The sequence below is a fragment of the Pan troglodytes genome, chromosome Y (genome assembly GCF_028858775.2).
Source record: "Pan troglodytes isolate AG18354 chromosome Y, NHGRI_mPanTro3-v2.0_pri, whole genome shotgun sequence".
NCBI lineage: Eukaryota > Metazoa > Chordata > Mammalia > Primates > Hominidae > Pan > Pan troglodytes.
Window position 1 is genome coordinate 25,634,888 of NC_072422.2, and position 26,819 is coordinate 25,661,706.

At 39.5% G+C, this 26,819-nt stretch overlaps 1 protein-coding gene across 1 annotated transcript; it reads left to right on the forward strand.

Annotated features, from left to right (window-relative positions):
* On the forward strand, positions 1-25,806 carry LOC465993 (BCL-6 corepressor-like). The gene is given in 11 exon segments (XM_063805032.1): positions 1-7; positions 1,237-1,362; positions 6,625-6,888; positions 7,285-7,623; positions 14,138-14,463; positions 14,820-15,159; positions 22,327-22,518; positions 23,111-23,188; positions 23,398-23,511; positions 23,514-23,553; positions 25,515-25,806. Coding segments are annotated over 11 exon segments (2,118 nt in total).
* The last annotated feature ends 1,013 nt before the right edge of the window (positions 25,807-26,819 follow it).

Below are 26,819 nucleotides of genomic sequence, written 5' to 3' on the forward strand. Positions count from 1 at the left end.
ATGTCCAGTAAGGGAATGTGAATAGTAGTACTTAGGATATACATGTTTCTGGATACTTTGCTACAGAATCTGAAACTTTTGAATGCCACCATCATGCCCCAAGTGGAAAAGCCCACAAACAAATACTTAACGTAAACTTTGTTACATATGCAAAATTGTTAAAAATACTGAATAAAATTACTTTTAGTCTATGTGTGTAAAGTGTATGTGAAACATAAATGATTTTTTTGTATAGACTTGGTTCTCATAGTCAAGATACCTTATTATGTATATGTACATATTCCAAAATCTGATAAAAAATTAAAATAATTGTCCCAAGCATTTACAATAAGAGATGCTCAGCCTGTAACAGAAGTTTTAATTATTGTGAATAATTTCTAAAAAATGCATGGCATTTACCTATCAATTGATTTTATTTTTCTGTTGATAAAATAACCAATATATCTAGCTGCTCAGAATACCTTACTTGATTACTTGCTTGAGAAGATGTGTAGCAGCTGTGGTTCTGCAGGATCGTGCAACTCACACACACACATACACACACACATACACACACACATTCTCTCTCTCTCGCTGTCTCCCGTACCTCTTGGCAGAATGGGATATAGCATATATTTAACTTGATAAGTTAATTATGATACATGTTGTATAGGAATTTTCTAAGATTTTTACTTTTATTTCAAAGATGAATAGGCCACTTTCTTTGGAATGTTAAAAAGAATTTGTTTTATCTTTATAAAAATAAATGAAGTTATTTAAATGACCCCCTGAGTGCCCATTTTAATTACATGACTAGAAGAATTAAAAAAGGACAGTATTTTATGTCTGCCTAGTGTTTAATATGAGTTCAGTTCTTCAAATTTATGTTTTTCATATTATTGTCATTATAATATTATATAAGCCTTTAAAGTTAAATTTTATTTCCAAATATTCAAAAGGTAGTTTATAGCCTATATTCCTTGTGAGATTTTTTTCCTGCTGTTTCTGTTTTGTGTGTATGCTGTGTTTTTATTTCCAAGAGAGAATGTGCACAAAAATGTGTTCACTGATATACATGCTTATAGCTTGTGTGTCTAGATACATAAACTCCTTGAAAACAGTATGGTTAAAGAGTTTATGTCCATGGTTAATTTTGGGCAAACATTTGTTTGGACATATTTTTCTTTAGTTGTAAGACAAATGAAATAGCATTTATAATAAGGTGTTGATTTTCATCCCTCTTTTTTTTCCATTCAGAAACCAAGGACGCCAAGCCATACAAATTCAGCACAGCTGACTCAGAGAGGTGGAAAGGAAATCAGGACAAAAAGCCAAAATGTCTTCTGGAGGAGGATATTGCCAGCCAGAATAACTGTGAGAGATGTAAGTACAGCTGAGCCACTTGCTTTGTGGCTCAATTACCACACTGGTGGCAACAGGGTGATCCTGTTCCCAGGGCCCAGGGAGGTGAGATAAAGCAATCACATACAAGATTCTGACTTCTGTTTGGTGTCTTCTCAGAAAAATGGGCTGTTTTTGCCATCTGTGGAGTGAAGGACTGATTGTCTTTTTAATCATTGTGGCAATCAGGAATGAATTATCTGTGAAAGATAATTTCCTTTTAATAATCTATGAAGTATTATTTTCCTTTAGACAAGGGACACATCTCGTTTTATAAAGGAGGCTTGGCCCTATAGTTAGAAACAGTATAATACAATTTTTAGGTTTTTAATTATTGATTTATTTTTGTTGATACATAGTAGATGTACATATTAGCCCTTCCTTCGATAATGTGGGTTTCCTTCTCTTCTGCCAGCCACTTCACTGAAGCAGACCTGGGGTGTGTTTGGTCTCAATGCCTGGGCAGGAATTATTGGCTCAGGAACTTCTCTTCCAGGAGAATATGCCTGAATGCTTTGTAGACTATCTTGAATTAGATGCAGAGGAAGTTGATGCCCGTGATGGAGAGGGCATAAGTTATAACAAGGTTAGTCTCAGCTGGAGCTGATACAGTTGCCTGCAGAGGAAATGGATCATGGGAAACCCTCAAAAGTCTCAGTCTCCTCCCATCTTGTTAGGGCCCAGCATCTGTGGCACCAACAGTGGCAGAATTTATTTTTGCTGTGGAGACTTGTAAATGTTGCCATGGAGATACTTCTATGAAGTACTACTATGGCACAGCTTTGATAAATTATGGAATGTATGTGCTGTGTCTCATAAGACCACGTTGCAGGGAGCAGGTGGTAGACCTCAGATAACAGATTTACATTCTTATCTATCAAGGGCACATGGTTTTCTGCTTTTTAGAAGGGCTTAAAATAACAGCTATGGTAGAGTCTAATGGTTAGGACCCCTACATCTCTTAATTTATATCCTTTGCCGTGTGATTAATGCTGTGTGTGATGACTGAAATAGTCTAATTTGAGAACATCCAGGTTAAGATGTGCAGCAATGGAACATAGAACTTCTCACCTGTATAGCTGATAGTCTGTGTATCTTGGGCCATCACTGTGGGCAGAATTATTACTGGCTTTTGTAAGGTCATGTAATATCTTGTGAGGGGAGTGGCAGGGGTTCATTTAGAGGAATGAGAATCTTTGAGCAAAGAGGTAATAGTGAAGATACCTCAATTCTTTGAAATTATTGTCCCTTTTTTTAATGACTTGGAGGATTTGGGAAATGGTGAATGGAACCAGTTTTGGGGAAAAATCCTTTTGAGAGGTAGGGGAACTCTATGTGAGTAAGTGTGATTGCAGTGAACCCCACGTTTAGCAATGGAGGGTTCTTGATAATAGTTCAGGATGAGGTCATGGTCCCCTGGGTTTCCTGGTACTACATGGGGTGTCGGGAGAATGCCCATGAGATGAGTTACAACCTTCCAAGGCACAGTTGTGTAGCAGGCTGGCCATCCTTTTCTGGCTGGTCTCCTCATGAAGAGGGGAGCAAAAGGTGGTATGTGAAGGGGAAACCTCCCTACCCTCACTGGGTAGCTTTTGCCAGATGGGAAATTTTGGAGTAGACAAGAGTCAGCCAGGGCTCTTATAGAGGTAGTGTCATTCACTGAGCAGAGAGATGAGGTTACTAGCCAATCATTGCCCACTGACTTCACCCTGTGAAATAACTCATCACAACTCTTCCAGTAAAAGATGCTCTCAGTTTGGGCAAAAGGTCAGGTGGATGAGAGATAATTTTGCAGTAGGGGTAAAACTTAATTGGAAAAGTATCTCCTCAAGAAAAATGCCTTAGACAAAGTTGAGAGTGTTAGAGATATAGATGACCATATGAGATCTGTAGTTCAGATATAAAGGACAAAAGTAGAATCTAAAACACTCAGGTTAAGAGCTTCTTAATCTGATATTTGATGTGGGAAGGGAAGTTCATTCTGGGTTGGGTCCCACACTAGCTAAGCTGCTTCCTGATTGTGACTCACAATTGCATTGTGACACCATGCAATCACTTTTTTCAAAATGTTTTCTACCTTAAAGGAGTTAAGGAGAGAAGACAGTACACTTTAAAAGTTTAAAAGTATACTTTTCCATTTGCACATGGCATTTCCTAAGATAATACTTAGGTTTTCACTCTACATCCCCACTCCCTCCCATGGTACCTTCAGGGGAGGCTAATTGGATCAAATAAGTTGAATGATCTAACTAGAAGAATTCATGTCTTAGTATGTTTTCTACTGGTACAAACAGGGTAATTTATAGTCAACAGAAATGTATTTGCTCATAGTTCTGGAGGCCAAGAATTATGAGGGACTGCTCTGGCGAGCTCCATCTTCCAGTTGCATCCCATGATGGAAAGCAGATGGGAAAGAGAGCCCAAGGGAAAGAGAAGAAGGGGACTAAACTCATTTAATTTAATTATGAACTCAGTTCCACAATAACTAACTCACTCCCACAGTAATGACATTAATTAATGTCCCATGGTCATGACTTAATTACCTCTTGCAGGTCCCAGTTCTCAACACTGTTGGATTGGGGACTAGATTTCGAACACTTGAATATTGGGAAACATTCAAACCATAATATTCCATCTGTAGTCTTGAAAATTCCTGTCCTTTTCATATGCAGAATGTATTCATTCCATCCCAATAGCCCCACAATCTTAACTCGTTCCAGCATCAACTCAAAAGTCCAAAATCTAGAATCTCTTCTTAATCAGATATGAATGGGACACAAGACCTAATTTACTATAAGACAAATTTCTCTTCTACTGTGAGCCTGTGAAATTATGTGCTTCTAAAATGCCATGGTGGAGCAGGCATGGGAAAGACATTCCCATTTAAAAATGGAGAATAGGCAAGAAGAAAGGAGTAACTGGTTCCAAGTAAGCCCAAAATACAAAAGAGGGAGAAAAACAACAACACTGAGTTTTTTTTTTTTTTTTTTTTTTTTTTTTTTTTTTTTTGACAGAGTCTCACTCTGTTGCCAGGCTGGAGTGCAGTGGCATAATCTCAGCTCACTGCAACATCTCCCTCCCAGGTTCAAGTGATTCTCCTGCCTTAGCCTCTTGAGTAGCTAGGACTATAGGCATATGCCACCACTCCCAGCTAATTTTTTGCATTTTTAGTAAACATGGGGTTTCACCATGTTGGCCAGAATGGTCTCGATCTCTTGACTTCGTGATCCATCTGTCTCAGCCTCCCAAAGTGTTGGGATTACAGGCGTGAGCCACCCTGCCCAGCCAACACTGAGTTATAAAGCTGGACAATAATATCTTTTGATTTCATGCCTTACATCATGTACACTGAGGTAAGAGTTCAGCCCTCAAGGCGTAGGCATTCCTGCCTGAATGATTTTGCTGGGCTTTAGTTCACCCAGAAGCTCTCATGGCTTGGAGTTACATTCCTGTAGCTCTTCCAGGCTGAAGTTGCACTCTGGTTGTTCTACAGTTCTGGGCTCTTGGAGTTGGCTCCAGACTCACAGCTCCACAAAACATTACTATAGTGGGAACTCTGTCCTGGCTATCCCCCTATGCCATGTCTCTGCCTGAAACCCCAGGCTGTCCAAAACATCTTTTATAATGCAGGTGAACATGGCCCTGGCTCAGGGATTATGTGTACCTGTAGAGTCAGAACTATATGGATATTATTATAGTTTAAGGCTTATCCCCTCTGGCAGTGAGATATGAGGCACATCTGGGCCAGCTTGAGCCATTGCTGGGGCAGCCAAAGATCACTGCAACAAAATGCAGGGAATAGATACTTGAGGGGGTGTAATTGCCTACAAGGCCATAGCTTGCCTCCAAGATCTCTCAAATGCCTTCAGGCTCATTATCCCATTGCCTTGATGAATAGCACCTGTTTTCCTTATATCTGAACTATTTCTTTAGCAAATGATAGCTTTGCTATATGTTGTTTTTATTCTTTTGAAACCACTTTGTTTTTCTTTACATGACTAGACAGAGTTTGCCAAATATATTCATTTTGCTTTCTTTTTAATTACAAATTTTGTCTTTAAATCATTTCCCTTTTCTCTCATTTTGCTGGTAGTTTGCCAAAAGAAGCCATATAGTACCATGAATGTTTTAAGACTTAGTGTCCTTCTAGATATCCTAGTTCATCGCTCTTAAGTCCTGCCTTTCACAACATCCTTGGACATGAAGGCAATTCTGCCAACTTCCTTGAACTTGTTTTAGCAAGGGTAGCCTTTCATCCAGTTTCTGGTGACATATTCCTCATTTCCATACAAAACTGCTGTCTGTAGTTCTACATACATTTTCCATACAAAATTGCTGTCTGTAGTTCTACAAACATTTGATTAGTCCCAGCTGGTGTGACCAGTGTCCTCATTGTGGTGGTCCTATGTTGAACAGGAAATGGAAGCTCCTTGGATTCCGTGAAAAGCTTTTCCTTCCACATTTGTGCAACCAGCAGACTGAGTTTTTAAAAATTGTCTCTGAACTTGTGCATGTGCTGTCAAACCTTGTCTTTGGCTTTTCCCAGACCCCTCTTCGCAGCACCTTAAGTCTGCCCAGGTTCTCAGCCTTCCTCTGGAAGTTGTTTCCCTCTGCTGATTTTGCAGGCAGCTGCCATGTCCTGGACCATGGGCCCTATGGAAGAGACGATTACTTCTGCCCATTAAGGGTTTAGGTTTCTTTTGACATGCTGTCTCCCTTCCCTCCTTCTTCATGATCTCTGCTGTTGGTCCAAGTGAATACTGGTGTTACCACTTCAGTAGATGACATTTTGGGTATATTTTCGGTCTTCATCTCATCAGTCTTTTATTTCAAAATAATGACCTCAGCACATATTACTGTAGAGATATTTATGCCAGTCCTGGCTTGATTGGATCATGCTGCTGAAAGAAAGGACTGTAATATTTTTTTTAAAAAGATAGCATTGATGTCTCATCTTCTTTCTTATTTGTCTCATTCCCCTAATATACAGAGGTAGAAGGAGAGAATTATGAGTGTGGTGTATGTCTAACTTTCTGCTTTGCTTGCTGCTCATCTTCAGTGTATCCTTCCTTTGGACAAGTCTATTTATGAGAACTTGATATTAACAATGTGAGAACTCCAGTTTCTAAAGAAGCATCTGTCAATAGCAGATTACCTTGGCATGGTCTCAGCTGTTCCCTGAATCCTGCCTTCTCTTGGTGATTTTTGAATTCACTTATGTATTCTGGTTTTCTCTCCTGCTAGGCAAGCATAGTCCTGGAAACAAACAGCACAATTCCTTTAAAGCCCTAAAGGAGGAAGATCTTCCTGCAGAGAAGTATTTAATGGAAAGGCAGCCTGTAGGTGAGCCAGCTGCAGACCAGGTAGCTATGGATGTGATGCACAGCCCCATCCTCCAACTGGAAAGGAAACACAAAGTCTCAAGTGACAGCAACCAGACAGAGACTACTGCAGAGAAGTTGCCAGAGGACTCTTTCCTAAAAAACAAGCAAAAACAGGTTTATATAGGTGAGTTTTGTCACCTTTAGCTGCCTTCTCAGTGGGCCTGTACATACAGTCACAGTGGACAGACATGGCCTGTGGATGTGTGGCATGTAGCCCCATAAACAGAATCAGTGGAGGGAAGCCATGACACATAGCAGTGAAGAGTTTTTATTCCCACTCCTCTTCCATGAGATTTCCACCATGGAGCCCCACAAACTCCACTCATAACTTACCTGCTTTACAGCCAGATGCAGGCACTCAAGCCCAGAGAGGGTCAAAAATAATTAGGTTCTCTCCCAAAATCAGAGAGAGTAACCACACTCCTTTCCCTTCTCCTCCCCTCACACTACTGGTGATGCATAAAGTCATTTGTTCTTTCAAGGCAGCATTTGGATTAATTTTTAGTTATTTATTCATTAGATACCTGGCCCTAGAGGGAAGTGACAAATTCCTCTGTCCACTTAGAAGACCCACATTATAGTGAGCTGACCAACCTGAAGGTGTATATTACATTTACAGGGCTACATCCTAAGAAACACCATTTGATGCACCTTAGAGAACAGTGGGAGCAGCAGGTGTTGGCAGCAGAGAACAAACCTAGTCTGCAAAGCAGGAAGGAAGTGACACAGAGAGTCCAGCCTGAGGTCACTGCCTGGGATTATGATATCATGAAAGAGAAACTCAGCAAGAAAAGGGCAGAGGTCAAAGGCAACAGAAGCTGGTTGGAAGAATCTCTTAAACCCAGTGACAATGAAGAAGGTATGCAGAGGCCACTTCTTGACTACCCTACCCACTTCCTTGTGGAATGTACACAGAGAGTTGGTACGAGAGTGCTCTGTTCTCTTGTCTGAGCACTTTGAAGAAAATTGTTACTTGCAGTTTGATGTGTTAACCTATTTTCCATTTAAATGAGGGATAATTATGTCTGAAAACTTAATTTTAAAATTGAAGTTGCTCCAAAGTAAGAGTTAACAGTGGGATTTTCGAAATATTGTCCAAGATGGCTGAATAGGAACAGCTCCAGTCTACAGCTCCCAGCATGAGCGACACAGAAGATGGATGATTTCTGCATTTTCAACTGAGGTACCGGGTTCATCTCACTGGGGACTGTTGGACAGTGGGTGCAGGACAGTGGGTGCAGGACACTGAGCATGAGCCAAAGTAGGGCAAGGCATCGCCTCACCCAGGAAGCACAAGGGGTCAGGGAATTCCCTTTTCTAGCGAAGGAAAGGGGTGACAGATGGCACCTGGAAAATTGGGCTATTCCCACCTGAATACTGCACTTTTCCAATGGTCTTAGCAAATGGGACACCAAGAGGTTATATCCCACACCTGGCTCAGAAGGTCCTATGCCAACGGAACCTCGCTTATTGCTAGCACAGCAGTCTGAGATCAAACTGCAAGGCAGCAGCGAGGCTAGGGGATGGGTGCCCGCCATTGCCAAGGCTTGATAGGTAAACAAAGTGGCGTGAAGCTCAAACTGGGTGGAGCCCACTGTAGCTCAAAGAGGCCTGCCTGCCTCTGTAGACTCCACCTCCAGGGGCAGGGCATAGCCAAACAAAAGGCAGCAGAAACCTCTGCAGACTTAAATGTCCCTGTCTGACAGTTTGGAAGACAGTAGTGGTTCTCCTAGCATGCAGCTTGAGATCTGTGAACGGACAGACTGCCTCCTCAAGTGGGTCCCTGACCCCTGAGTAGCCTAACTGGGAGGCACCCCCTAGTAGAGACAGACTGACACCTCACATGGGTGGGTACCCCTCTGAAACAAAACTTCCAGAGGAATGATCAGACAGCAACATTTGCTATTCACCAGTATTCACTGCTCTGCAGCCTCCACTGCTGATACCCAGGCAAACAGGGTCTGGAATGGGCCTCTGGCAAACTCCAACAGACCTATAGCAGAGGGTCCTGACTGTTAGAAGGAAAACTAACAAACAGAAAGGACATCCACACAACAACTCCATCTGTATGTCACCGTCACCAAGACCAAAGGTAGATAAAACCACAAAGATGGGGAAAAAACAGAGCAGAAAAACTGAAAATTCTAAAGATCAGAGCACCTCTCCCCTCCAAAGGAAGGCAGCTCCTTACCAGCAATGGAACAAAGCTGGACGGAGAATGATTCTGATGAGTTGAGAGAAGAAGACTTCAGATGATCAAACCTTGCCGAGCTAAAGGAGGAAGTTCGAACCCATGATAAAGAAGTTAAAAACCTTGAAAAAAGATTAGACAAATGGCTAACTAGATCAACCAATGCAGAGAAGTCCTTAAAGAACCTGTTGGAGATGAAAACTATGGCACGAGAACTACATGATGAATGCGCAAGCCTCAGTAGCTGACTCGATCAACTGGAAGAAAGGGTATCAGTGATGGAAGATCAAATGAATGAAATGAAGTGAGAAGAGAAGTTTAGAGAAAAAAGAATAAAAAGAAATGAACAAAGCCTCCAAGAAATATGGGACTATGTGAAAAGACCAAATCTACATTTGATTGGTGTACCTGGAAGTGATGGGGAGAATGGAACCAAGTTGGAAAACACCCTGCATGATATTATCCAGGAGAACTTCCCCAATCAAGCAAGGTGGGCCAACATTCAAATTCAGGAAATACAGAGAATGCCACAAAGATACTCCTTGAGAAGAGCAACTCCAAGACACATAATTGTCAGATTCACCAAAGTCGAAATGAAGGAAAATATGTTAAGGGCAGCCAGAGAGAAAGGTTGGGTTACCCACAAAGGGAAACCCATCAGACTAACAGCTGATCTTTCAGCAGAAACTCTACAAGCCAGAAGAGAGTGGGGGCCAATTTTCAACATTCTTAAAGAAAAGAATTTTCAACCCAGAATTTCATATCCAGCCAAACTAAGCTTCATAAGGAAGGAGAAATAAAATACTTTGCAGACAAGCAAATGCTGAGAGATTTTGTCACCACCAGACCTGCCCTAAAAGAGCTCCTGAAGCAAGCACTAAACATGGAAAGGAACAACTGGTATCAGCCACTACAAAAACATGACAAATTGTGAAGACCATCAAGGCTAGGAAGAAACTGCATCAACTAACAAGCAAAATAACCAGCTAACATCACAATGACAGGATCAAATTCACACATAACAATATTAACCTTAAATGTAAATGGGCTAAATGCTCCAATTAAAAGACACAGACTGGCAAATTGGATAAAGAGTCAAGACCCATCACTGTGCTGTATTCAGGAAACCCATCTCATGTGCAGTGACACACATGGGCTCAAAATAAAGGTATGGAGGAAGATGTACCAAGCAAATGGAAAAGAAAAAAAGGCAGGGGTTGCAATCTTGGTCTCTGACAAAACAGACTTTAAACCAACAAAGATCAAAAGAGACAAAGAAGGCCATTACATAATGCTAAATGGATCAATTCAACAAGAACAGCTAACTGTCCTAAATATATATGCACCCAATACAGGAGCACTCAGATTCATAAAGCAAGTCCTTAGAGACCTACAAAGAGACTTAGACCCCCACACAATAATAATGGGAGACTTTAACACCCCACTGTCAACCTTAGAAAATGAGATCAATGAGACAGAAAGTTACAAAGGATATCCAGGAACTGAACGCAGCTCTGCACCTAGTGGACCTAATAGACAACTGCAGAACTCTTCCCCACAAATTGACAGAATATACATTCTTCTCAGCACCACACCACGCTTATTCCAAAATTGACCACATAGTTGAAAGTAAAGCACTCCTCAGCAAATGTAAAATAACAGAAATCATAACAAACTGTCTCTCAGACCACAGTGCAATTAAACTAGAACTAGAACTCAGGATTAAGAAACTCAATAAAAACTGCTCAACTACACGGAAACTGAACAACCTGCTCCTGAATGACTACTGGGTACATAATGAAATGAAGGCAGAAATAAAGATGTTCTTTGAAACCAACAAGAACAAAGATACAACATACCAAAATCTCTGGGACACATTTAAATCAGTGGGTAGAGGGAAATTTATAGCACTAAATGCCCATAAGACAAAGCAAGAAAGACCTAAAATTGACACCCTTATGTCACAATTAAAAGAACTATAGAAGCAAGAGCAAACACATTCAAAAGCTAGCAGAAGGTAAGAAATAACTAAGATCAGAGCAGAAGTGAAGGAGATAGAGACACAAAAAAACCTTAAAAAAAATCAATGAATCCAGGAGCTGGTTTTTTGAAAAGATCAACAAAATTGATAGACCGCTAGGAAGACTAATACAGAAGAAAAGAGGAAGAATCTAATAGATGGAATAAAAAATGATAAAGGAGATATCACCACCGATCCCACAGAAATAAAAACTACCATCAGAGAATACTATAAACACCTCTATGCAAATAAACTAGAAAATCTAGAAGAAATGGATAAATTCCTGGACACATGCACCGTCCCAAGACTAAACCAGGAAGAAGTTGAATCCCTGAATAGACCAATAACAGGCTCTGAAATTGAGGCAATAATTAATAGCTTACCAACCAAAAAAAGTCCAGGACCAGATGGATTCACAGCCAAATTCTACCAGAGGTACAAGGAGGAGCTGGTACCATTACTTCTGAAACTATTCGAATCAATAGAGAAAGAGGGAATCCTCCCTAACTCATTTTATGAAGCCAGCACCATCGTGATACCAAAGCCAGTCAGAGACACAACAAAAAAAGAGAATTTTAGACCTATATCCCTGATGAACATATGAACATCGATGCAAAAATCCTCAATAAAATACTGGCAAACTGAATCCAGCAACACATCAAAAAGCTTATCCACCATGATAAAGTGGGCCTCATCCCTGGGATGCAAGGCTGGTTCAACATACACAAATCAATAAACACAATCCATCATATAAAAAAAGCAACGAAAAAGACCACATGATTATTTCAATAGATGCAGAAAAGGCCTTTGACAAAATCAACAGCCCTTCATGCTAAAAACTCTCAATAAATTAGGTATTGATGGGATATATCTCTAAATAATAAGAGCTATCTGTGACAAACCCACAACCAATATCATACTGAATGGGCAAAAACTGGAAGCATCCACTTTGAAAACTGGTACAAGACAGGGATGCCCTCTCTCACAACTCCTATTCAACATAGCATTGGAAGTTCTGTCCAGGGCAATCAGCCAGGAGAAGGAAATAAAGGATATTCAATTAGGAAAAGAGGAAGTCAAATTGTCCCTGTTTGCAGATGACATGATTGTATATCTAGAAAACCCCATTGTCTCAGCCCACAATCTCCTTAAGCTGATAAGCAACTTCAGCAAAGTCTCAGAATACAAAATCAATGTGCAGAAATCATAAGCATTCTTATACACCAATAACAGAAAAACAGACAGCCAAATCATGAGTGAACTCCCATTCACAATTGCTTCAAAGAGAATAAAATACCTAGGAATCCAACTTACAAGGGATGTGAAGGATCTCTTCAAGGAGAACTAGAAACCACTGCTCAATGAAATAAAAGGGGACACAAACAAATGGAAGAGCATTCCATGCTCTTGGATAGGAAGAATCAATATCATGAAAATGGCCATACTGCCTAAGGCAGTTTAGAGATTCAATGCCATCCCCATCAAGCTACCAATGACTTTCTTCACAGAATTGGAAAAAACTACTTTAAAGTTCATATGGAACCAAAAAAGAACCCACATTGCCAAGTCAATCCTAAGCCAAAAGAACAAAGCTGGAGGCATCACACTACCTGACTTCAAACTATACTACAAGGCTACAGTAACCAAAGCAGCATGGTACAGGTACCAAAATGGAGATATAGACCAATGGAACAGAACAGAGACCTCAGAAATAATGCCACACATCTACAACCATCTGATCTTTGAAAAACATGACAAAAACAAGCAATGGGGAAAGGATTCCCTATTAATAAACGGTGCTGGGAAAACTGGCCAGCCATATGTAGAAAGCTGAAACTGGACCCCTTCCTTACACCTTATACAAAAATTAATTCAAGATGGAATTAAGACTTAAATGTCCGACCTAAAACCATAAAAACCCTAGAAGAAAACCTAGGCAATACCATTCAGGACACAGGCATGGGCAAGGACATCATGCCTAAAACACCAGAAACAATGGCAACAAAAGCCAAAACTGACAAATGGGATCTAATTAAATTAAAGAGCTTCTTCACAGCAAAAAAAAAACTATCATCAGAGTCAACAGGCAACCTAAGAATGGGAGAAAATTTTTGCAATCTAATCATCTGACAAAGGGTTAATATCCACAATCTACAAAGAACTCCAACAAATTTACAAGAAAAAAGCAAACAACCCCATCAACAAGTGGGCGAAGGATGTTAACAGACAGTTCTCAAAAGAAGATGTTTATGAAGCCAAAAGACACATGAAAAAATGCTAATCATCACAGGCCATCAGAGAAATGCAAATCAAAACCACAATGAGATACCATCTCACACCAGTTAGAATGGCAATCATTAAAAAGTCAGGAAACAACAGGTGCTGGAGAGGATGTGGAGAAATAAGTACACTTTTACACTGTTGTTGGGACTGTAAACTAGTTCAACAATTGTGGAAGTCAGTGTGGTGATTTCTCAGGGATCTAGAACTAGAAATACCATTTGACCCAGCCATCCCATTACTGTATATATACCCAAAGGAGTATAAAACATGCTGCTATAAAGACACATGCACACATATGCTTATTGCAGCACTATTCACAATAGCAAAGACTTGGAACCAACCCACATGCCCAACAATGATAGACTGGATTAAGAAAATGTGGCACATATACACCATGGAATACTATGCATCCATAAAAAATGATGAGTTCATGTCCTTTGTAGGGGCATGGATGAAGCTGGAAACCATCATTCTCAGCAAACTATCACAAGGACAAAAAACCAAACACCGCATGTTCCCATTCATAGGTGGGAATTGAACAATGAGAACACATGGACACAGGAAGGGGAACATCACACACCGGGGACTGTTGTGGGGTGGGGGGAGTGGGGAGGGATAGCATTAGGAGATATACATAATGTAAATGACAAGTTAATGGGTGCAGCACACCAACATGGCACATGTATACATATGTAACAATCCTCACGTTGCGCACATGTACCCTAAAACTTAAAGTATAATAATAATAAAAAAAAAAAACAGTGGGATTTTCTTTCTGCATGGGCTACAACTATGTAATGACTCTTTTTTTTTTGCCCTTTTCCCCGTGTCTCTTTCCTGTTAGCTATTCTGCCACCATTCTGCACCATCTATATTTAGCCTTGTCTATGTTCTCAGGCCCTTCACCGAAGAATAAGATTTTATCCAACAATGCAAGCAGCCAAAAGCCGACTCACTCAAGCTGCATACCATTGTTGAGGCTGCCTGATAAGCAGCAGAAAGTTAATGAGAGCGTTAAGACAGACATGCTGTGCACAGACAAGGAAGAGGAGTGCCCTGCTGCCTCCCTGCTGCAGAAATACACTAATAACAGTGAGAAGCCATCTGGGAAGAGACAATGCAAAACCAAGCACTTGATATCTCAGGACCCGAGGCAGGGGTTCTTGCTAACAGGGAAGTGCTACGTTGAGAATGCTGATGGCAAGGTACCTCTTGGCACTTGTTTTCTCCTTGGGCTTATATAGGAGCTATTTCCCCTCACCCCAACATTCCCCACCTACCTGCTTTTCTCAAGGATGTAAAGCCTTTCTTTTACTGGACTCCTAACTTCCCTGTCTTAGAGGGGAAGTCTTCCTTGATGGTGATAAAATTGGAAACTATTAAAATTTAAGTTCATACCCCAGTCTGTAACACTTTTCCTTTGATATTCCACCTCCCAGGAAGGAAAGGAAACTGCCTTCCCCATGCAGGTTTGTCTTACAGGAAGGAGGAGGGGAAGCAGTGGATGTGGAAAGGATGTAGTCTTAATCTTAACTGTGTATACTAATTCGTTTTGTCTTAGTCAACTGTCCCAAGATTCAGAAAGCAACTTGAACCCAGTTCCAACTATGATCTGACTTCATCCAAGCAGGAGATGAAGCCCTTCAACTGCTTGCAAGAGTTGCTACCAGCTTCCCAGTCCATGAAGCTGCCACACTCGTGTTCCCCTCAGGAAACCAACTAATCTCGCCCAGTGCAGCTGAGAGCAAGGAGAATTATTGTCGATAGGCATGCTGGTGAGACTCTCCTGCAGCGGGCAGCATGGCTTGGCTATGAGGTGAGTGTCCTGGTGAGCACTCCTAGAGCAGCTGCTGCTTCTAGCTGGAAAGCAGGGCTTGCTAGCTGGGATGGGATAGTGGGAGGTACTTGAAGAGCAGAGCTCAGCCCCTTCACATCAGGGGACTTGGAGAGCAGAGCTTAGCCCCTTCACATCAGGGGACTAGCATGTCTGTGTTAGCCTCAGTCTCCCTGCTATTTGGTGGCTTGTGCAGTCACAGTGTGCAAACGGGCAAGCAGTCAGGCAGGTTGCTCCAGCTTCCTCCAGTCTGGTTTACTTATTTCTGCTATAAAACTTGAAAAAATTCAGGGCTTGGTGACTTGGGGAAATTTAATGGGCCCTTTTGGATTCTGATTAGCAAGAGGAAGAGATGTTATTAGCTCTATATGGTGTTGCCTGTGCTATGGTGGCCCTGTGTGGATAGCAGGCAGGAAGTGGCAATGCAGGTTGGGCACAGGTGTTCAGATGTGAGGGTGTGGAGCAGACCTGAGTGGTCTCTTTCTGAGAGAGGGTTAAGGTAGCCCTGGGGCTGAGCACTGGAGGAAGAATTCAGACTTAGGGTTTCTCCCCAAGTCACTGCTCCTTCATCACCCCCTCACTCCTGCCCCCTACACCCATACTCCTCCCAAGATGCATGATGACAATGTTGACTTATGTCAACTGAGCACTGGGCTGTGTGCTCTTTCTAAGCTCACATGATCTGAACTAACTCATTTTACTCTGTCATCATCTTTGCCAGCTATTATCACTGTTTTCATATGAGGAAACTAACTCCCAGAAGTGTTAAATGGCTTGGATAGGTAATAACCTAGAACAGTTTCAGTTTGGGTTGTTTTTTATAGAACTGATGGATGTGAGGCCTGTACCAATCAACAGCTTCAACAAATTCCACATCTATACATCTTTAGGCCCCAAAGCCTTTGATGGCACAGGTGGTTTTGAGATTGTTTATGTAAGGATGGCTGTCATTGTTGCTTTAGATTTCTGGTATTTGGATAATTAAAGTTTCTAGACTGCAACTTGGATGGTTAGAAAAATAGTAACTTTTTCAGATATTAAGTGAATTTGCAACATGTAAATTAAATAGAACACAAGTTTTTAGTTAAAAAACTCTTTTTGACACATAATAATTGTACATATTTCTGGGGTATATATTCTATCATGTATGTATATCACATATGTGATGATTTCTTTCTTTTCTGTTTTTTATTTATTTATTTATTTTTGTTTTAGGCAAGGTCTTGCTCTGTCACCTAGGCTAGAGTGCAGTGGTGCGATCTCAGCTTATTACAACCTCTGCCTCCTGGGCTCAAGTGATCCTTCTACTTCAGATTCCTGAGTAGCTGGGACCACAGGCATGTACCACCACACCCAGCTAATTTTTGTTTTTTTGTAGATACACGATTTCGCCATGTTGCCCAGGCTGCTCTCGAACTCATGACTTCAAGTGATCTGCCTGTCTCAGCCTCTCAAAGTGCTGGGATTACAAGCACGAGCCACCGTTCCCTGCCTATATGTGATATTTTGATACATCTATACAATTTGTAATGATCCAGTCAGGCTATTTAGGATATGCGTTACTTCAAACATTTACTATTTTTGTTTTGGGAATATTTCATACCTTCTCTTCTAGATGTTTTGAAATATACCATACTCTTGTTAATTGTAGTCTCCCTTCTCTGGTATTAAACATTAGATCATATTCTTTTGATATGCCTGTATATTTGTACCATAAATTAACCAACCCCTGTTTATCTTGCCCACACCTACACCCACTTCCAAGCTTCTGGAGACTATTATCTTACACTCTACCTTCATGACATCAACTTTTCCTACATATGAGTGAGAATAGGTGATATTTCTTTTGGTATGCTTGACTTATTTTACTTCACATAATGACCTTCAATTCCATCCAGGTTGTTGCAAGTGACAGCATTTCATTCATTTATATGGCTTAAAATATTCTGTTGTGTATGTATACCACATTTTCTTTGTCCTTTCATTCACTGTGGGCATTTAGGCCAATTCCATGTTTACCTATCGGGATTTACTTTTTTATTTTTCTTTGATAGAGACTGTCTAGTCAGATTGCTGGATTATATTGTGGTTCTAATTTTAGTTTTTAAAGAAACCTCCATATTGTTTTCCATATTGGTTGTACTAATTTACATCCCAAGAGTTTGTAAAACAACCTTTTCTCCATATCCTTGGCAGAATTTATTTTTTTGTCTTGTTTAGTAATATCCATTCTGACTGGTGTAATATGGTAACTCACAGGGGTTTTGAATTGTATTTCTGTGATGATTAGTGATGTTGAACATTTTTACATATATATGATGGCCATTTATATGTCTTCATTTGAGAACTGTCTATTCAGATCCTTTCCTACCTTTTAATGTCTTTTTTTTTTTTTTGCTGTTGAGCTTAGTTCCTTATATATTAGTCCCTTATTGGATGAACAGTTTGCAAATATATTGTCCCATTTTATAGATTGTCTCTTCACTCCTGTTGATTGTTTGTTTTGCAGAGTTCAATTTCCCTATTTTTGTTTGTGTTTATCCATGCTTTTGAAGTCTTAGACATAAAATCTTGGCCTAGACCAATGTCCTGAAGCATTTCCTCTGTTTTTGTCTAGTACATTTATATTTTGGGTCTTAAATTTAAGTCTGTTATTTGAGTTGATATTGTTATCTGTTGAGGTTTTGTGATCTAGTTTCATTCTTCGTATGGACATCCAGTTTCCCCAGCCCCATTTAGTAAATTGGGTGTCCTTTCCCCAATGTGTGTTATTGGTGTCTTTGTTAGAAATTAGTGGGCTGGCAGGAAAGAAGCACGCAAAGAAATTTTTGTTTTATTTGCCATTAATATAAATACAGCAAATATTATCTTTTTTCTTTTGTGGTAGGATCTCACTCTGTGTCCCAGGCTGGAGTGGAGTGTCATGATCTCAGCTCATTGCAGCCTCCAGCCTCCTGGGCTCAAGTGATCCTCTCACCTCTGTCTCCTGAATAGTGGGGACTACAGGCGTGTGCCACCATTCCTGACTGTTTTTTGTATTTTTGTAGAGATGGGGATCTCTGCATATTCCCCACACTTGTCTTGAATTCCTGGCCACAAGTGATCCACCTGCCTCAGCCTCCCAAAGTGCTGGCATTACAGGCATGACCCACTGTGCTAAGCCCAACAAATGGTTGTCTTAAACACAACTTTCTAATAACTTGGTATTACAGACATGACGCACTGTGCTCAGCCCAACAAAAGTTGTCTTAAACACAAGTTTCTAATAACTTGTTCAAAAAGCCAAATAAAAACTTTCAAAACTCTAATAAAAAAACTAATAAACTTATAAACTACTAGTCAAAGTCAAAACAAATTAATTACATAAAATTCAATAACAAAAACATTATAAACTTTACTTAAAATATTCTTAAATTGTTTTTCTTTTTTGAATTTTTTATTATTATACTTTAAGTTTTAGGGTACATGTGCGCATTGTGCAGGTTAGTTACATACATATACGTGTGCCATGCTGGTGCGCTGCACCCACTAACTCATCATCTAGCATTAGGTATATCTCCCCATGCTATCCCTCCCCCGTCCCCCCACTCCACAGCAGTCCCCAGAGTGTGATGTTCCCCTTCCTGTGTCCATGTGTTCTCATTTTTCAATTGCACAGAGCTGTCCAGGCCAGAGTACAGTGGCACAATCTCAGCTCACTGCATCTTCTGCCTCCTGGGTTCAAGTGATTCTCCTGCCTCAGCCTCCTGAGTAGTGGGACTACAGGCACCCACCACCATGCCTAGCTAATTTTTGTATTTTTAGGACAGATGAGGTTTCACCATGTTGGTCTGGCTGGTCTCGAACCCCTGACCTCATGATCTGCCCACCTCGGCTTCCCAAAGTGCTGGGATTATGGGAGTGAGCCACCATACCCGGCCCAAATATTATTTCTTTTTAAAAGGAAGGAATTTCTGACATATGCTGTAACATGGATGAACCTTGAGGACGTTCATTTATGCTAAGTGAAATACGCATGTCATAAAATGACAAATACTTTATTATTCCACTCGTGACATGCTAAGAGAAGTCAAAATCATAGACACTGATAGTAGAATGGTGGGTGCCTGGGTTTGTAGGAAAGGTTAATGGGGTTACTGTTTAATGGGTACAGAGCCTGTTGAAAGTCCTTTAGATGAATGATGGTGATGGTTGCACAATAATGTGAAAGAGTTAATGACCATGAACTGAACACTTAAAAATGGTTAAGATGATAAATGTACATTACATATATTTTTTCCACAAATAAAACAATTAGTGTTTCAAATTTAACAAGAGTTAGGATATATCCTTCATAAATGTTCAGCCTCATTTTAGTTACTCTTCTTCAACACTGGTACTCTAAAATGTTATTACTATAACCTCTACATTGTTGGAATGATAATACTGAAAAAAGAACTACACATGGGGCTGGATGCGGTGGCTCATGCCTGTAATCCCAGCAGCTTGAGAGGCCAAAGCAGCAAAGCAGCAGGATCACTTGAGCCTAGGAGTTTGAGACCAGCTTGGATGACATGGTGAAACCCTGTTTCTACAAAAAAAAAAAAAAAAAAAAAAAACAACTGGGAATGGTGGCACATGCCTGTAATCTCAGCTACTCACCTACTCAGGAGACATGTGAGAGGATCACCCTAGCCCAGTGAGGTTGAGGCTGCAGTGAACCATGATTGTGCCATTGCACTCCAGCCTGGCAGACAGAGTTGAGACACAGTCTCAAAATAAACAAACAAACAAAAATCTTGTGGTTACCCTTGTAGGATTGATTCTGATTTTTAAGTTATGGTGTATATATGTATATGTGTATGTCTGTGATATGTGTGTGTGTGTGTGTGTGTGTTTCCCTGCAACAGATATGGTTTATTTCAGTGTTAGGGTCACGTTAGTTTTCTTGTTGTGGTTTTATAGTAGTGTTGTTTTAAAAAAAAACAACAATTTTTTCTCTAATTTTCTTTTTAATTTTTTTTTCTTTCCAAAAGTCAGTGACCAAGTCATTCTTGTACTCAAAAGTAAGAATACAAATAGCATTTGGTTGGGATAGGGTAGTGATATTATTATTTTGATCACTTTTTCCTTGAATTGACATAACTTTTCTTCATTGCCCAACTGAAGAAGTTTTCTGCTTCATGAGGCCTTGTGAAGCTTCACAATCTTTCTTCATACCTCATGTATGGTCTCCCAGTGAGACCAAGCTCAAACTCCTCGTTGCCTTCAGCCTTCACTTTCAGGTCTTTTCTTGTCCATTGGATAGCATTTGGAGCCTCATTTCTTCCTATTCCTGTATATGTATGTTTATATCTTTCCCTCAGTTGGTAAGTGGTGAGAGCATGGAATGTTGGACTGTTCTTTAATGTTCCCAGGGGCAAAAGCCCCTGAAAATATCAATAATTAGTGACAAATAATTAGTGATACTGCCTTATAAGACTCTGGACTCTTTATTGTGACTATATTCAAAATGTATATTTGAGTTTTAAGTCCTGAGAGTACAAATGTCCCACAGCTGGTTCAGAAGGACCTGTTATCACCATCCACATCCCCAGATCTGGCCTTCATCCTGCCTTTGACCTTAGTTTATTGGTGAGAAACCAAGATTTGTCAGTTGTGGAATCCTCTGGTGGTGTAAATGTGGTGGCTGCTTGAGGGTTGGGTATTAGGGTTTGCTAATAGTTAAAAAAAAAAAAAAAACTAAAACGTATTTTGGTTTTCCACAGATTCCAAACAGCATTCCATCAGGAGGGCACTGTGGGCAGTGTTCCACCTTCCAATAGACATGGGTGGGAGAACTTTGTGCTTTTTCAGATCTCATCCTGATCCTGACAACTCTGGTTCTGAGCCACAAGTTTGATCACAGATCTGTGAAAGGTGCCAGGGCAGGCTTTTAGGAGAGTCTAAACTCACCATTTATCTTTGCACCCAGGTTCTTTATATAAACAAACAGGCATTTTTAAAATTGTTTAACAGTTGTTTGTTGTATTAGCTTTCATAATGGTAAACTTTTTTTTGAGTTATCTTTTTACATCCTGTCCATACTTCCTTCAGAACTTTTAAAATACTTATTCTGTCTTCAGTTTTTCAGGCCTCAGATTAAGATAGATTTTTCATTTGAGAGTTAGTGCTGAAATAGTCCCTTCATGAGTCCTGTTAAAAGGATTAAATGTATAATAACAATAATTTGTCATTTGATCATGGGTCAGTAACTGTGTCTCAATTTCACTATCTGTACATGGCAGTTACATTCCTCATGAGTTGAATATTGTGTCTACGAGGCTTACATGGTACACATGTATCCAATTTTGCCTATTGTTAAAGAAAAGTCAAGAAATGAGCAAGTGTGCATGAGTTTAATCCCACCACACATCTCTTACTAGGCCTTTCCTTTTTTTTTCTTTTTTTTATTTTTTATTATACTTTAAGTTTTAGGGTACATGTGCACATTGTGCAGGTTAGTTACATATGTATACATGTGCCATGCTGGTGCGCTGCACCCACTAACTCGTCATCTAGCATTAGGTATATCTCCCAATGCTATCCCTCCCCCCTCCCCCCTCCCCACCACAGTCCCCAGAGTATGGTATTCCCCTTCCTGTGTCCATGTGATCTCATTGTTCAATTCCCACCTATGAGTGAGAATATGCGGTGTTTGGTTTTTTGTTCTTGCGATAGTTTACTGAGAATGATGGTTTCCAATTTCATCCATGTCCCTACAAAGGATATGAACTCATCATTTTTTATGGCTGCATAGTATTCCATGGTGTATATGTGCCACATTTTCTTATTCCAGTCTATCATTGTTGGACATTTGGGTTGGTTCCAAGTCTTTGCTATTGTGAATAATGCCGCAATAAACATACGTGTGCATGTGTCTTTATAGCAGCATGATTTATAGTCATTTGGGTATATACCCAGTAATGGGATGGCTGGGTCAAATGGTATTTCTAGTTCTAGATCCCTGAGGAATCGCCACACTGACTTCCACAATGGTTGAACTAGTTTACAGTCCCACCAACAGTGTAAAAGTGTTCCTATTTCTCCACATCCTCTCCAGCACCTGTTGTTTCCTGACTTTTGAATGATTGCCATTCTAACTGGTGTGAGATGATATCTCATAGTGGTTTTGATTTGCATTTCTCTGATGGCCAGTGATGATGAGCATTTTTTCATGTGTTTTTTGGCTGCATAAATGTCTTCTTTTGAGAAGTGCCTGTTCATGTCCTTCGCCCACTTTTTGATGGGGTTGTACTAGGCCTTTTCCATGGTGCAGTTGAAAATGATTGTTTGGAAATTGTCCGCCTCCTCCTTTCCTATGGCGCTGGCCCCACTTTGGCCACCTACTCAGGCAGAACCATTATGAAAATGACCCACAGCAAAGTTATGGAAATGTTTCTAACAGGTGGGTCACTTTAAGGAACAGGAATAACAAAGTTCAAGATATGTTCTTTATTCAAATATTAGAGGGAGACCAGGTTATTGAGATTTGAGTTTTACTAGGTACAAATTTAAAAGCTTGAGACTTTAAAATAGCAGCAATGTGGCTTTTCTGTATTGCGGAATATAGTAGTCTAGTGAAGCTAATTATTTTGGTAATTAGCCGTTGATTCTATATTTCCTTTGATCTATTTTTACCCTAATGCTGTAAAAGATTTCCCCAAATTATTTGGATTTCCTACCAAGCATTTTTAAACAAATAATGACTCAGATTTTTACATCTTGATTCTGGATAATGGAAACCTCAAACTTCCCACAGAAGAGGTTATTTAGAATAGTCTGTGTAGCTCAGTGAGTGAAGAACTAATCATGCAAGCCCCAGGCATTACTAGACTACATTTCTATACACCAGTATGGAAATGGATTACTTCCATACACTAGTATGGAATGTAACTGGTTTTTTTGTGTGTGTTGATTTAGTATCCTGCAACTTTGCTGGAATTACTAATTTTAACATTTTTTTAAAAGTTGATCTTTTTTTTCCCCTCTCTCTCCAGATTACTTAAATGACCTGCAGGGTTGCAGTGACAGTAAGCTGAATAGCTCTTGGGAGTTCTACGGCAGCTCTGTCTGTGGTGAGCAATATTATTGTTTTTAGTTGAGTGGAAAATAGGAAGAGGACATTTTTCTTTGGTGTGGTTGACGGGGGATAGGTTGTGCATGCTATAAAACAGACTCCATTGGAAAAGAATCTATTTTTATATTTTTATTTAGAGTTGTTCATTTGATGACAGCTGAAATCCTGCTATTGCTAACACCTTTGTCTGTTTCTTTTCTCCATTAGAACCAGATAATGGAGGGGAATCCAATGTTTTGGCAGACCCCCCAGGACCAGAGGACCAGGATGATGACAATGAGGCTTGCAGTGATGTGTTTGAATTTAAATTTTCAGATACCCCCTCTTACCTTGTTACAACATTCAAGTTTCATCTTTGCAGGGGTGAGCATGGCTGCTATGTCACTGAAAATTAGCTGAGCTGATTTGTGGGTAGTAGCAGGACTTAAAGCTCTTTTTAAGTAGATGAGGGTGAGTGGGTGCTAAATGCCTAAGAGTTTTACATGATGTAGCAAATAGGTTTTTTTTTTAAAGATTTATTATACTCAGCTAATTAATTGGTTGTGTAGTATAGTATAGTATAGTATAGTATAGTATAGTACAGTATAGTATAAATTATCCTCATGAGAACACCACCAATGTAAGTAAGGCCCCAGAAGCCAAAGCACAGAAGTTTCTTTTACTAAATTCTTTGGGAAGGAGTCCTAGGAATCCTTCAACAGATCATTACAAGGGTTTCTTGGGAATATAAGGTGTACTGTACAAAGCCGTTAATCTTCCTTCTCATGTAGAATTAGGAAAATCATCAGTGTCACTCGAGATTTTTGTGTATGGTCATATTTAGTAAGATACAGTCTTACACTATTTGTGAGCCACTGTGCCCTGGTGACCAATATCTTATCAAGAGAACTTTTTTTAACATTTTAACATTGGTGCTTAGTAAACAATAGTATCCTCAGGCTCTGGAGTTATGTGTATTCCATTGTAAACAGTGACAGTTTTATTTCACTTTATTTTTTGTTAGTATGCCATGGATTCTTACATTTGAGGGTTCATGTGATATTTTGATACATGCATACAATATGTAAGCATCAAATGAGGGCACTTGGGATACCCATCACTTCAAACATGTATTATGTCTTTGTATTAGAAATATTAAAACCTTCTCTTCTAGAAACAGACAATACATTATAGTTAACTATAATTTTCCTACTGTGCTATCAAATACTGGATGTTATTCCTTCTCTCTAACTGTATTTTAATAGCCATTTAATCATCTCCTCTTAATTCCCTCTCCCACCTACACTGCCTAGCTTCTAGTACCCACCCTTCTACTCCATACCTCTATGAGGTTAACATTTTTTACTTCCTACCTATAGGTAGAACTTTCTGTGCCTGGTTTATTTCATTTAATAGAATGACCTCCAAGTCCACCTATGTTGCAAATATCAAGATTCAAGTCATTTTGTGGTGGACTAGCACTCCATTATGTAAATATATTCCATTTTAAAATCCACTTGTCTGTTGATGGACACTTAGGTTGATTCCATACATGGCTACTGTGAATAGTGCTGCAGTAGACATGAGAGTGCAGATATCTTACTGATATACTGATTTGATTTCTTTGGGATATATACCTAGCCATGAGATTGCGGAATCACATGTTAATTTTATTTTTCATTTTTGAGGAATTCACCAACAGCATACACACATTCTCTTTTCTCTGCATTCTCACCAACATATGTTATTTTTGTCTTTCGATAATAAGCATCCTAAATAAGAGAAGATGATATTGTGGTTTTGATTTGAAGTTTATTATAAATAGAAATAGTAAAGTTGTGTTGCAGAGTGTGTGAAAGGAATGGACTTGGGGGAGAGGGAAGATCAAAGAGGTGTTTATAGTCATCCTTTTGGGTTGGGGTACAGACTCACTTATCTCAGTAAACCTAGTGAGACATATTAAGAGTCATTACCCAAATTATGGTGAGAGCTGAGTCAACAGGAGTTTAATTTTTTCATCAGCAATGAGAGCAGTGGAGGAACTGTTATAATAAATCCCACTAAGGTGTTTCCCTTGCTTTATATAATTCAGTTTGGTCTTCTACAAATGTCTGATAACCAGATGAATCCAGAGTTACCCTCATCAGAAGTAGGTACTTACCCTTACCTTGAAAGAAGAATGTTGGTCTATGAGTGGGCATGGTGAGAAATGGCAGGGGTGTTGAAGTGAAAGTAAATGGCTCCTGTTATGCCTATAAGGTAGCTTTTTCAAGATGATAATTAATGGTTGGGGGAAATTTTATTTTTGCCAGAAATTGGGACTACCTTTTCTTTTTATTTTGCAGACCACAAAACTGGTTATTGCTTTCAGATGTACTTAAGAAAGTGAAAATGTCATCCTGCATATTTCGCTGGAGTTTTCCACATCTGAAAATTGTCCCAATTGCAGAGGCAGAGTTTTACAGACAGATTTCAGCAAGTATCTTGTTCTCTTCCTCCAAAGACTTGGAAGCCTTCAATCTGGAAAGCAACAAACTACTAGATTTACTAGAATGTACAAATGAACTCCAGATTCTCCTTGGCTCCTCTCTGGAATGCTTAAATCCCAGGGATGTGGCCTTGGAGAAGGACCACTGATGAGAAGTCAAGTCCCACTGTATACTGTGTGTTCTAGCGTTCATCCTTGTTTATATTTATCAAAGTACAACTACTTCTGTGGAGGAGGGACATTATTACATATGAAAATATTTCAGCTTTATATAAGATAAACCCTCTAGCTAGAAGATTTAGAAAGATGTCTTTTTATTTTAAACTTACTTTTGTTATGAAATTGCTGAAATGTTTCTTTAATTTTCAATGTACAGAAACTGCTTTGAATAAATTTGTTTTCATTTGGAACGTCTTTTAAAAGGAAAATATAATGAGGAAAAAGAGCCTCACCTACCTACCTATTGACTTTTTTCCACACAAAGCTCTGATGACAGAGATCATTAACATTTATAAATAATGTCATCAAAATTGAGTGTTTGGGAGAATAAATTTGGTAAAAGCATTTGATATTGTAACTTCTTTGTTTTGTTTGCTGCGTATCTTCTTATGCCAGGTATATGCTATTGGGTATATTTCAACTTAAAATTACACTGAAACACAACTAATTGTATGAAATTTATAACCTAACTTAAAGGTTGTAAATTAGTTTCTATGAACCAATCTCAAATATTTTATGATCTTCTAATGAAGAAACTTTAATTTATTTTCCTCCTCCTCCTCCTCTTTCTTCTTCTCCTTTTTTCTTTTCCTTCCTTTCTTTCTTTCTTTCTTTCTTTCTTTCTTTCTTTCTTTCTTTTTTCTTTCTTTCTTTCTTTCTTTCTTTCTTTCTTTTTTTTTGAGACAATGTCTCACTGTTATCCAGGTTGGAGTGCAGAGGCACAGTCAGAAATCACTGCAGCCTCTACATCCCTGGGCTCAGTGGTCCTCCCACAATCAGCCTCTGGAGAAGCTAGGACTATAGGCCTGTGTAAACATGCTTCGTTAATTTTTTTTTTTTTTTTTTTTTTTTTTTTTTGTAGAGACAGTGTTTAGCCATGTTGCCCAGGCTTTTCTAAAACACCTGGGCTCAAGTGATCCACCTGCCTCTACCTCCCAAAGTG